General features: G+C 39.4%; 1 protein-coding gene across 1 annotated transcript in view; it reads left to right on the top strand.

Moving 5' to 3' along the window:
- The window catches only part of RYR2 (ryanodine receptor 2), a 578,200-nt gene that overhangs the window by 283,468 nt on the left and 280,754 nt on the right, over window positions 1-13,978 (top strand). The window contains exon 28 of the mRNA XM_068983081.1: window positions 12,888-13,096. Within this exon, the coding sequence (XP_068839182.1) occupies window positions 12,888-13,096 (209 nt within the window). The remainder of the gene's footprint in view (window positions 1-12,887; window positions 13,097-13,978) is intronic.

The following is a 13,978-nucleotide window of genomic DNA, read 5'->3' as shown; positions in this document are numbered from 1 at the left end:
GGCTGTGGTATCCTATGGAGAACTTCAGTCATTAGTAATCGTGTTAACTTTCAAAAATCTATGAACCTTTGTTTTTAATATAAATTTATTTATTTTAACTGGAGGTTAATTACTTTACAATATAGTATTGGTTTTGCTATACATCAACATGAATCCGCTGCAGGTATACACGTGTTCCCCATCCTGAACCCCCTCCCTCCTCCCTCCCCGTACCATCCCTCTGGGTCGTCTCAGTGCACCAGCCCCAAGCATCCAGTATCATGCGTCGAACCTGGACTGGCGATTCATTTCTTACATGATAGTATACATGTTTCAATGCCATTCTCCCAAATCATCCCACCCTCGCCCTCTCCCACAGTCTTAAAGTCCGTTCTATACATCTGTGTCTCTTTTGCTGTCTCGCATACAGGGTTATCATTACCATCTTTCTGAATTCCATATATATGTGTTAGTATACTGTATTGGTGTTTTTCTTTCTGGCTTACTTCACTCTGTATAATAGGTTCCAGTTTCATCCACCTCATTAGAACTGATTCAAATGTATTCTTTTCAATGGCTGAGTAATACTCCATTGTGTATATGTACCACAGCTTTCTTATCCATTCATCTGCTGATGGACGTCTAGGTTGTTTCCATGTCCTGGCTATTATAAACAGTGCTGCGACGAACATTGGGGTACATGTGCCTCTTTAAATTCTTGTTTCCACGGTGTGTATGCCCAGCAGTGGGACGACCTATTAAATTCACTCTTTAATGAACAGTTGGATATATTAAGGACACACATATTCATTAAGAATGCCTGTGATAGTATACCATTTTCCAGTATTTTCCATACTTTAAAAATATTTGATTCAACTACTCTATTAGGTATATACCTAATATGCATACAACAGGTATCTAGCAAGTGTACAATAGTCATAGATGTTTTTGAGCCTCTTTCTAACTGTATATTTTCTTACCTTTGTGTCTCCCTAGATAGTATTAGATAGGAGAGTTGATAATCTATATCTTTTCTGCTGGAAAAATTTTATAATGATGATAGTAAAGGTTCAGTGAAAAAAAATCATCCATGGTTTTAAAGCCTGACACAGCAACCACTTGATATCCTCCAATTTTATTTTTATTCCTTTCTACATGAATATTTATATTTTGGCTATCTAGATGCTTAGTAGTGTGTTCTCCACTTTCTTCCCCAACTCTGCTTTATTTTAAACATTTTTGGAAGTTATTTATCCTGCATTTATATGTATTTCCTATACCATTACTTTTCTGATAGTCATTGAAAATTATATAGAGCACTGCCAATGTTAAGCTGACTCAGTTCTTAAGTTACACATGACAGCCAGCTAATTAAAGAGAAAACAGTAAAGAAACAAACCCACTACAGCTCAGAGAAATGATTAATCGTGGCTGTAACAATAACCTTGAGTTTTCAAGGAATTAGTTAATTGCAGGCAGTATTCAGGGAGGAGAGTACATTTTACCCTATATAAGGAAACATGCAGTATATGCTAGAGAAAAATAATGATGATTATATTTATAGACATTAATAATTATGGGCATAAATTATGTCAGATACATCTGATACATTCACGTTTAGTGAGAACTATATTCAGGAGGATGCTGGATAAGATGTTGTTCTGATAACATACATATTTACATACATATTATTTACAAGTGTAATATAATCTTGCTTAACACATCAGTGAAGCAATGTGTTAGTAAGTTATGCTTCCCTTTCTTGTGACTTATATGAATTTCAAGAAGGAAGAAAAGCAGCTTCAGTTCAGGTCAGTTCAGTCGGTCAGTCGTGTCCGACTCTGTGACCCCATGGACTGCAGCACGCCAGGCTTCCCTGTCCATCACCAACTCCCAGAGCTTGCTCAACCTCTTGTCCATCAAATCAGTGATGCCATCTTTGGGTTTCATATTACTTTCATATTTCAGATCATCCTCATTTCCATTTGATTTTAATATGTAGTTATTGAACATCTACTGTGCTTATATTCAACAATGAATGAAAAAGTTTTGCCCACAGGTAGATTTCATTATAGGCAGGAAAGGTAGACTAAATTTTTCACACTTTTGTGTGATGTAAGCATTAATCCCCAAGTATCCCAGCAGTGGTTTAACTGAGCTGTCAGAAAAATCTTAAAGAGATGTATTAGTTATCTACTGCTGTGTAACAAATCCCTCCCTAAAATTTGAGGGCTTAAACCAACAAACATTTGTTGATCTCAAAGTTTCTATCTTTTAGGGATTTGTGAATGGATTCGTTTGGCTTCCCAGATGACGCTAGTGGTAAAAAAAACTCACTTGCCAATGCAGGAGACATAAGAGACATGGGTTTGATACCTGGGTTAGGAAGATCCCCTGGAGGTGGGCATGGCAACCCACTCCAGTATTCTTGCCTGGAAAATCCCATGGACACAGGAGCGTGGTAGGCTACAGTCCATGGGGTCACAAAGAGTTGGACACGACTGAGCGACTTCACTTCTGGATCATGGCCTCTCTTGAGGTTTGTGTCACGTCCACCAGGGCTGCGGTCATCTGAAGACTTCAGTGGGGCTGAGGGGTTTGCTGCTAAGACAGTTCAGTTGCATAATTGTTGGTTAAAGGACTCAGATTTTCTCTGTGTATTGGCAAGATATCTAAGTTCCTTGTCATGAAGACCTCCTCACAGAGATACTTCCTTCGCATAGCAGCTGGCTTCCCCCAGATTGAGTAATCTAACAGATAGTGCAAGAAAGAAGCCTCACTGCTCATTGCAGTGACTTCTACCATATTCTGTTTGTTGGAAGTGAGTCACTCAATGCATCTCACACTTAAGCCCACAGTTTTTTAGAGAAGTGTGACAAAATATTTGGAGATGTGTTCTCAAACCATGTACTTAGAAGAATCAGTAGGAATCAGTCAGGTTCATTTGTTCAGACAGAGGGAATAGTGTGTGAAGGCTTGGCAATCAAGGAAAGACTGCACCTGGGAACTTTCAGTTGGCTTTGCACGGCTGAGTATCAAGTAGAGTTTGAGAAGTAGAAGGAAATGAAGGAGAGAAGGCAGAGACTGAAACAGAAGGTTTTCCTGCTTAAAGAATCACTCCATTTCTCTTTGGAGAATGGGCTGAATGTGGACAAACTGAAAGGTGGGGACAGCAGTTTGGTGTTGGTGAGGAGTGTTTTGACACTCCTAAACTTTTTCTGGCCTGAACTTAACCAGTACTGTGCATAGAAAGAATAGGACAGACTCGTTTGACATTTGGAAATAGAATCAGTAGAAAGATGAAGGTGTCTGGAATGGTTTTGGAGCAGTCAGAGATGGGAAATTGGAGAGATTCTGAGTTTGGAATTTCAGTTTGAGTTGTGTTTGAGACAACTATACACAGCAACCAAGACTCAGTTTACACACACACATATACACATGTTTGTGTGTGTGTGTGTGTGTGTGTGTAGCTGAGACTATTGCTAGAGAGAAAGAGAGGATTACATTTTTCCTTTTTTTAAATAGGAGAAATTTAGACATTTTTAAGAAATGGTTTCTGGTTCTAAGAAAAAGAACCAGTGGAAAGGAGAGGTTGAAAATAAAGGAGAGGAACTTGATGAAGCATGATATGAAAATGATTAGGGGTGGGGAAGTGAAATTTACGACACAGATAAAAGATTTGGCCTTACATAAGAAGAACACATGCAGCGCTAAGCTTGATGGCGGAGCAGTCAGGATTTTAAAAATACAGTAAACTATGTTACGGAAAATCAGGAAGAAGCTGGGGAAATTGTTACTGTTTCGTTAGAATTTTCTGTTGAAATATTAAGTGAGGCTGTTTGCTAAGAGAGAAAAGTGAAAGAGTGATGCTGTGTGTTAGAAGCCTTGGAGAGACCAATAACGATTTTCTGAATATAGAATTCTGGTTGAGTTTCCCTTCAGCACTGTGTATACTCATCCCATTGCCTTCTGGTCGCCATGTTTTCAGATGAGACATCAGCTGTTACTCGTATGAAGGGTCTTTGTATGTGATGTGCTGCTGCTTTCTTGGTGCTTCCAAGATCCTCTTTGTCTTTCAGTAGTTTGACTATGATGTGCATTGTGCGTTTCTTTGAGTTTATCTTACTTGGATTTTGTTGAGCTTCTTGTATCTGTAAATTAATTTTATTCACCAAATTTGTAAAATGTTTTGTCAGTATTTAAGTATTCTTTCTGCCTCTTTCTCTCCTCTCCTGAGATTTTCATTATGTGCACATTGTTAGGCTTGCTGCATCTGGCAGGTCTGTAAGACTGCTTATTTTTCTTCTTCTTTTTTTTCCCCCCTGCTTTACATACTTAATAATCTCAGTGGATCTTTATTCAGATTCATTGATTCTTTCTTCTTCAAGCTCAAACCTGTTGTTTTGCCCCTCTAGAGAATTTTTAATTTCAGTCATTATAATTTTTAACTCCAGAGTCTATTTTTAAAGTAATTTCAGTCTCTATTTATAATCTCTATTTGGTAAGACATTTTTCTCATACTTGCCTTTAGTTCTTTAGGCAAGGTTTCTTTTAATTTTTTGGATATATTTGAAATAGCTAGTTTAACATTTTTGTCTAAAAGTCCAGTATCTGGGATTCCTCAGTGACAGTTTCTATTGACTTTTCCCCTCCATGTATATAAAACATACTCTCTTATTTGCATGTCTCACTACTTTTGTTGAAAGTTGAACATTTTGAACAATAAAATGAGGCAGCTCTGGATTCTCCCTTCCTCCAGGATTTGTTATCATGTTTGTTGTAATTGTTGTTACAGTTGTTGTTACTTATTTGTTTAATGAATGTTCTTAACTTGTTCTGTAGAGTTTATTCTGTTTATCATGTGTGGCCACTGAAATCTATGGAAGATACATAAGAAAGACTCATTTTCCATGTCTGAGTTTGTGTGTCTGAGTTTGCTGTTAGATCAAAATACTAAGTAGGGATTGGTGGTAGAAAGAGCATTCTTGCCGGAGGGGGAAGTGTACCTGATGTAATTGAATACAGAAAGAGATGAGGGAAAATTGATTATCAAGTTAGGCTAAGATACAGAGTGTAAGTGGGGAGAGAACAGCAATAGTTGGAAATAGAAGGATTAGGCTATAAAATATGGAATATTTTGAAAGCCCCAGCTAAGAAGTATGGTAAATTTGTATGAGAAATTCTAGCCTCAGAAAGTTTTAAAGCGAAAGTTTGATTTGTGGTTAGAGTGTTCAGTAGCAGTACTATGACGACAGTGGAAAGGAACAGATTGGAGGGGGAGAGTGCTTGGATAGAGAGACCAGTTGCGAGGCTTTTGGAAACATGTGATCTTCAGAAGAAGGATGGTGAAAAATGGAAATGAAAAGATAGATGTGAGATGGTTTATGGAATGAAGCAAAATGTCTGGTGATCACTAAGATAAGATTTAAAACTTTAGTAGTTTGTAATTGGCTGTACTGTTTTGCTGACATCAGAAAAATTAACAGCATGTATTTTTTTTTAACTTTAACCTTTTTGTTTTGTACTGGGTTATAGCCAGTTAACAATGTTGTGGTAGTTTCTGATGAGCAGCAAAGAGACTCAACCATACATTTTCATGTATCCATTTTTCAAACTCCCCTCCTATGCAGGCTGCCACATAACATTGAGTAGAGTTCCATGTGCTATACAGTAGGTCCTTGTTGGTTATGCATTTTGAATATAGAGTATGTACCTTACCTTAGGGCCTGATATTTTTGTTAAAATTGAATCTGTTGTTGTTAAGTCACGCAGCCGTGTTCATCTGTTTGCGACCCCAGGGACTGCAGCACACCAGGCCTCCCTGTCCCTCACCATCTCCCAAAGTTTGCCCAAGTTTATTACGTCCATTGCATCAGTGATGCCGTCCACTAATCTCATTCTCTGGCACCCTCTTCTTCTGCCCTTTCTCAGCACCAGGGACTTGTTCAGTGAGTTGGCTGTTTGCATCAGATGACCAGAATACTGGACCTTATGTAATTCATCAGGGTTATAATTTATTTTCTGTTAGTCAGCAGAATGCTGATTTATGTATTCCAGGATGAATATGAACTCAGTGTTGAAATTGTGCTATCTTTGGAGAATTGTCCTAAATAATATTTTAAGATATTTGGAAAAGTCATCTATGCTTATTCATTAAAAGGGTTTATAATTGCTTACTTATCAGTTCAGTTCAGTCGTTCAGTCGTGTCCGACTCTTTGTGACCCCATGAATTGCAGCACGCCAGGCCTCCCTGTCCATCACCAACTCCTGGAGTTCACTCAGATATCACTTTAGATCTAAAGGATTCTAGATAAGTGTAAAATTTTCAAGAGACTAGTCTGCCTTCCCAGAGAAGGCAATGGCATCCCACTCCAGTACTCTTGCCTGGAATATCCCATGGACAGAGGAGCCTGGTAGGCTGCAGTCCATGGGGTCTCGAAGAGTCGGACATGACTGAGTGACTTCACTTTCCCTTTTCACTTTCATGCATTGGAGAAGGAAATGGTAGCCCACTCCAGTGTTCTTGCCTGGAGAATCCCAGGGACGGGGGAGCCTGGTGGGCTGCCGTCTCTGGGGTCGCACAGAGTCGGACACGACTGAATCGGCTTAGCAGCCTGCCTTCCAGCTTATTATAAATAACGTATACTTTTAATCTATAGTTAGATCTTGACTGCCCTCTAGTGGTAAGCGTCTCTTGGTGTATGGTTTAGATGCAGTGCGTGTAGCTATTGTAGGTCCTATTTGAATGGTCATTGGTGTTTGCCTTCTTGATGGTAGGATCTCTGGGGTACAAGGAACACAGTATATTATCAGACCTTGCCCTTAATCTTAAAGTGGTTTTTAAAGGCCTAAATCCTGAATTTTTTCTTTGAGTAGCCCTGATAGAGTGCGATGGGAATTTATCTGCTGTTCAGTTTTTAAAATGTCAATTACTATTGCACTTAATTTTAACTGTATAAAAATCATTTATGTAACATACTTACATGAGCTAGAAATATACAAATATAGAGTGTTTAAATTCAAGCAAAGAATAACAATTGCATATTTGGAGAAAAGTTCTGTATTTTGACAGTGATGCTGCTGGTTACCTATTTGGCAGCGTTCCTGTGTCCAGGGCTCAAGAGAGTCTTTGTTCTTAGATTCAATTCAGCAGGTACTTATAGGGCCTGCTTTTGTGTTCAGCTGCTTAATGTTTTAGGATATGCAACAGAAATTTGTTGCAGATTGCCTGGGTGTTTTTTTTTTTTTTTAATGTCTGTGGATTCAGATTTCCACTTAGTGATTTTATCAAGAAACAGAATCCTGACCTGTTTCTTCTTTAAACCGTGATTGCAAGCTACTCTATAGTAATGTAAGAAAATTAGAACATAAACTGAGCCTCCTGGACATTTGGAGGAAAATCCGTGAAGCGTGCAAGTCCTTTGCATGATATCTATGAACAGCATGTTCACTTCAAGTTCAGTTGAATGCCATCAATGAGTGTAAGAATAGTGCACCAATTATGACCCAGAAATTCCACTCCTGATGTATATATCTGAAAGAATAAAAATAATAACTCAAAAAGATACAAGCACCCCAATGTTCCTAACAGCATTATTTACAGTAGCCCAGATATGGAAGCAACTTAGGGGCTTCCCTTGTGGGTCAGCTGATAAAGAATCTGCCTGCAGTGTGGAAGCAACTTAAGTGTCCCTGTTGACTCAGATGGTAAAGAATCTGCCTGCAATGCAGGAGACCCAGGTTCAATCCCTGGGTTGGGAAGATCCGCTGGAGAAGGGATTGGCTACCCACTCCAGTATTCTTGGTAGAGAATTCCATGGACAGAAGGGCCTGGTGGGCTACAGTCCATGGGAGCACAAAGAGTCTGACACGGCTCAGCAACTAAGTGTCCATCAACACATGAATGGATAAAGAAGGTATGGTATAGACATGCAATGGTATATTACTCATAAAAAGAAGAAAATTTTGACATTTAGAGCAACATGGATGCATTTGAAGGGCATTATACTAAGTGGAATGAGTCAGAAAGACATATACTGTGTGGTATCACATATGTGTGGATCGCAATGAATTGTGGAAAACTCTTAAAGAAATATGAGTAAGAGTGCCTTACCTGTCTCCTGAGAAACCTCTCTGTGGGTCAAGAAGCAACAGTGAGAACTGGACATGGAACAACAGACTGGTTCCACACTGGGGAGGGAGTACAACAAGGGTGTAAATTGTCACCCTGCTTATTTAACTTCTATGCAGAGTACATCATGCAAAATACCAGGCTGGATGAATCAAAAGCTAGAATCAAGATTGCAAGGAGAAATATCAATAACCTCAGATATACAGATAACACCACCCTTACGGCAGAAAGTGAAGAAGAACTAAAGAGCCTCTTGATGAGGGTGGAATAGGAGAGTGAAAAAACTGACTTAAAACTCAGCATTCAAAAAACTAAGATCATGGCATCTGGTCCCATCACTTTATGGCAAGTAGAAAAGTGGAAGCAGTGACAGATTTTATTTTGTTGGGCTGCAGAATCTCTGTGGACAGTGACTACAGCCATGAAATTAAAAGACACTTGCTTCTTGGATGTCTGTGACAAACCTGGACAACATATTAAAAAGCAGAGATGTCACTTTGACAACAGAAGTTCAGAAAGTCAAAGCTATGATTTTTCCAGTTCAGTTCAGTTCAGTTGCTCAGTCGTGTCCGACTCTTTGCGACCCCATGAATCGCAGCATGCCAGGCCTCCCTGTCTATCACCAGCTCCTGGAGTTCACTCAGACTCGCGTCCATCGAGTCCGTGATGCCATCCAGCCATCTCATCCTCTGTCGTCCCCTTGTCCTCCTGTCCCCAATCCCTCCCAGCATCAGAGTCTTTTCCAATGAGTCAGCTCTTCGCATGAGGTGGCCAAAGTACTGGAGCTTCAGCTTTAGCATCATTCCTTCCAAAGAAATCCTAGGGCTGATCTCCTTCAGAATGGACTGATTGGATCTCCTTGCAGTCCAAGGGACTCTCAAGAGTCTTCTCCAACACCACAGTTCAAAAGCATCAATTCTTCGGCGCTCAGCCTTCTTCACAGTCCAACTCTCACATCCATACATGACTACTGGAAAAACCATAGCCTTGACTAGACGGACCTTAGTCGGCAAAGTAATGTCTCTGTTTGATTTTTCCAATAGTCATGTGTTAATGTGAGAGTTGGACCATAAAGAAAGATGAGTGCCAAAGAATTGATGTTTTCAAACTGTGTTGCTGGAGATCCAACAAGTCCATCCTAAAGGAAATCAGCCCTAACTGTTCATTAGAAGGACTGTTGCTAAAGCTGAAGTTCCAATACTTTGGCCACCTGATGCAAACAGTTGGGTCACTAGAAAAGACTCTGATGCTGGGAGAGATTGAAGGCAGAAGGACAAAGGGACAGCAGAGGATGAAATGCTTAGATGATGTTGCATCACAAATTCAATAGACATGATTCTGAGCAAACTCCGAAGATACGGAGGACAGAGGAGCCTGGCGTACCATACACAGTCCATGGGGTCACAGAGAGTCGAACATAATTTAGCAACTGAACAACAACAAATGTCTGGAATCTGAAAAAATAAAACAAAGTAGTGAATATATTTAAGAAAAAGAAATATGCTCACAGAAGTAGAGAGGAAAGTAGTTGTTACTAGTGGAGAGAGAGAAGGCGGGAGGAGCAAGGTGTAGGCGTAGGTGATTAAGAGGAACAAACTACTGTGTATCAAATGAGGTGCAATGATATTTTGCACAACACAGGAAATAGAGCCCTTTTTTATAATTATAAATGGGGTATAACCTTTAAAATTGTGAATCACTGTTGTACATATATACAGTGTTGTACATCAACTATACTTCAATAAGAAAAAGAATAGTACAGCAGCTTGAGGTCAAGGAGAAAAATGCCAGGATGAACAAATTCTTCATCATTGCCTCTTACTGACCCAGATCTTCTTCATAGTCCCCCTATTTTTATTACCATTATTAGTAGGGAAGATTAATGATGAATCCTAATATCAAGAGAAATTTGCAGTAGGATTTTAAGGAAATTATGTAGTGGTTTTATTTCTATATCAGATTTCCCAATGTATTTGGACTTAAACTAATATTAAAATTTATTTGGCTCTTTGAGCACACTTTGCATTTTGTGGAGTCTGATATCTTGGAAACTTAAAATAGGAAAAAGGACCCATGAATTTTTCAGTAATTTAAATTTCTAAAAAATGGAATATTCCATACTTAGGAAATTGGGAATTTAATCTGTTAGTCCACATGAGAATGTAATAAGTATGACTGTATTTACAAATGTCAGCATCACTAAAAATAAGGATAAATATGTTGAGGGCATTTTATTTTCCTGACACGTAATCTCCCAAGGTTCGTGTAGTTCCTTGATCGTATTCTGTACCTCTGTGACGCATTTCAGGAGGATTACAAGCATGACTTAAAGAAACAATGGATCAGTGTCCTGTTTAGGGGGAGACACTGACTGGAAATGTGTCGTTTCCTATTTTTTTTTTTTTTGTACCATGACATTTAGAATTATCTTCTGAATAGTAAATTTTCTTGTCCTTGAAAAGTAGTTTACTATTCAATCTTTCAAAAATCATTCAGTTTTTAAATAATAGATGTGAGAAATTTTTACCCTTTACCGACAAGGTAAAGGTGAAGGTTTTTCTCATTCAAGTCCCTTTCCACTCCTAACTTGAATGTATCAAAAGCAAACCTTTTCTTTTCAGAGAAGGTTGTACATGCTGTCTGCTCTATAGAGTAGTATAAATGCCTCATTTTTAAACTCAAAGCTATGGTTTTTCCAGTAATCATGTATGGATGTGAGAGTTGGACTATAAAGAAAGCTGAGTGCAGAATTGATGCTTTTGAACTGCGGTGTTGGAAAAGACTCTTGAGAGTCCCTTGGACTGCAAAGAGACCCAGCTAGTCCTTTCCAAAGGAAATCAGTCCTGAATATTCATTGGAAGGACTGATGTTGAAGCTGAAACTCCAATCCTTTGGCCACCTGATGCAAAGAGCTGACTCATTTGAAAAGACTCTGATGCTGGGAAAGATTGAGGGCAGGAGGAGAAGGGGACGACAGAGGATGAGATGGCTGGATGGCATCACTGACTCAATGCACACGAGTTTGGGTAAACTCCAGGATTTGGTGATGGACAGGGAGGTCTGACGTTCTGCAGTCCATGGGGTCTCAAAGAGTTGGACATGACTGAGTGACTGACCTGAATGCATCTATTTTTTCAGGAAGATACTTGAGTGTCTTACATGATACGAGTGTGTGACTTTTGAGGCTTCACTGTTGGATATACAGGAGATTTGCCTGGAGCAGACTAGGCTGTTAGGTGTGAGCATGTGTGTGTATGTACTTGAGGTGAAAAAACAAAATATTGTTTATTCAGAAATTTAACACAGCTTTTAAAAGGTTTATCAGATATAGTTCCTCTATATCCCCTATAATCACATAATCAGCAAAAAGCAATAACCGATCCTTTCATTAAACCAGCCCCTATTATGGGCTAGAACCTCTTTAGTCCATTTTTCTTTTCTTCAATATAAGCTTAAATTGTTAACGGTGATCTAACCGTGTGTTAATTGGCAACCTTTAGAGCTTGAGTGTTTTTGTTTATTTAGCCATATCAATAGTTAAGTTCTTATTAAACTTTTATTTGTTATAAGGTCTTTCCTAACTTGAGAACAGATGAGAACTAATATGTAGCTGGTATCTACTAATTCCATGTCAGCTGTAGCATTTGGCAGCTCCCAGATCCTGCCGTTTGTTAGTTGTGAGATGTAGGTCAAGTCATGTAAATTCCCTCCTCTGTCTTCACAGAGCTGACCATACCCTTTGATATCTGTTCAGGGGACCGGTGTCCGCATGCATGTGAATTCCTAGAGGGTGACGATCTTAAAGCTATCCTGGCTCCAGGTTCCCTGGTCTGAAGTTTTCACTGGCACATCCATGTCATGTACATCTCATTTCCTACAGATGTTTTTTTTTCCCTTCACACAGCACTAATCCTGATGCTGGACTTGACCCTTTCGTTGTTTCCTCAAATCTCTTAAACACAGCTCTGGTATGTGTAGCACATTACAGTGAGGGTGTAGATTAGGGGAAGACGTAATGCACTTAGCCATCCTGTCTGTGAAATGTATCAATGGTTGCTGTTCTCTGTGAATGTTCATCTCTTTCTTCTTATTTTCTCTCTTTCCTCCTCACTTCCTGGCTGATTCTTCCCTCTTTTCTCCAACCCATCTCTATTTCTTTCTTTCTTTCTTTTTTAATCGGAGTACAATTGCTTTTCAATGTTGTGTTAGTTATGCTGAACAATGAAGCCAGTAAGCTATATGTTTACATATGACACCCCCATCCCACCCCCTAGGTCATCGCAGAGCATCGTGCTGACCTCCTTGTGCGATACAGCAGCTTCCCACTAGCTGCCAGTTTTACACATAGTAGTGTGTATATATGGCAGTGTTACTCTCCTCATTCCTTCCAGCCTCCTCTTCTCCCACCATGCCCACCTCTTTTATTGTCTTCTGCCCATTCATGCCCTTAAGTGCATCTCATTTTCCACTACCATTTTGCTTTCCATTACCAAACCACCAAGTGTTTGGTAAACTTTTTTCCAAAGAAAAAAAAAAAATCTTAACATCATCTGCTCTTACAGAGTTAGTGACTTTTAACCACCAGTGCCTCCAAATGCAGGCTTTTTGTATACTTTGCACTTGACCCAGCTGGTTCCATCTGATATGAAAACACTTTGTTACATGTGAATCAAGATGAGAAGGTGTCATTAGCATTGTTCCTGTAGGTTACGTGGTATCTGTCCTCCTCTTTCAATTTCCCATTCAGTGATCACCAGAACCCCTTTACATTCACAGCTGCCAGAGCTGAAGTGTGCAGCGGCACGGGAGAGAGGTTCCGCATCTTCCGTGCTGAGAAAACGTATGCTGTGAAAGCTGGAAGGTGGTATTTTGAATTCGAGGCGATCACTTCTGGAGACATGCGAGTTGGCTGGAGCAGGCCAGGGTGTCAACCTGATCAGGAGCTTGGCTCAGATGAATGTGCCTTTGCTTTTGATGGCTTCAAGGTGAGTGCACTTTGCTGGGCGCCAGACACAGGAGTTTGTAGGTTCCTGCCTTTGTAGGCTACTGTGCACTAAAGCATCTGCGTGTTGTGAGCTCCACACTGCCTCCCTGCATCTCCACTCGTTTTCCTTTTGATGGTCCAGCTTCCCAGGTGGCTCTGGGGTAAAGAATCTGCCTGCCAATGCAGGAGATGTGGGTTCAATCCCTGGGTTGGGAAGATCCCCTGGAGGAGAAAATGGGGACCCTTTCCTGTATCATTGGCTGGGCAATCCCATGGACAGAGGAGCCTGGCAGACTGCAGTACTTGGGGTCACAAAGTGTTGAACACCAACTGAGTACACACACACGTAATATTTATATTGTGCTTTCCTGAACCCAAACTCAGAATATAGTTTCTAGGAGAACTTCTGTCTGTAGTCTCAAAACATTTTGAAACCTCTCATCCTGTGAAAATTCAAGACTATTCAAAGTTTAAGAAGTAAAATATTCTCTATCATATGAAAAGGGTGAATCATCCTCATCTATCAAAAGCATTAAAACTCTATATGCTAATGCAAAATATATCCATTTGACATAGCAAGTCCATTATCCTCAAGCAATAATTAATGATAGATATAAACATTTAATAGCCGCAGTGATGCTGTTTGTTGTTTATAATCACCAAAAGTTTCCATTTTCAGTGTTATGAGTAATTTTAATTTTTTCAGTTTGATGAAAGCTGGTAAGTTTCTTCTTTTTTGGTACATTGTTTATTTGTACATTATGTAAACATTGAATGTTTACTTTTTCTGTATAAAATATTTTAAAATTAGAAATATTTATATATGAACATAACCACACTAGAATAGTAATAGTCAGTTTTGGTTGATAAAGTTGTTGATATT

This window comes from Capricornis sumatraensis, chromosome 10 (assembly GCF_032405125.1).
Source record: "Capricornis sumatraensis isolate serow.1 chromosome 10, serow.2, whole genome shotgun sequence".
In the NCBI taxonomy this organism is placed as follows: Eukaryota; Metazoa; Chordata; class Mammalia; order Artiodactyla; family Bovidae; genus Capricornis; species Capricornis sumatraensis.
Note: the sequence above shows the minus strand (reverse complement) of the source record. Positions and strands in the feature narration are given on the sequence as shown.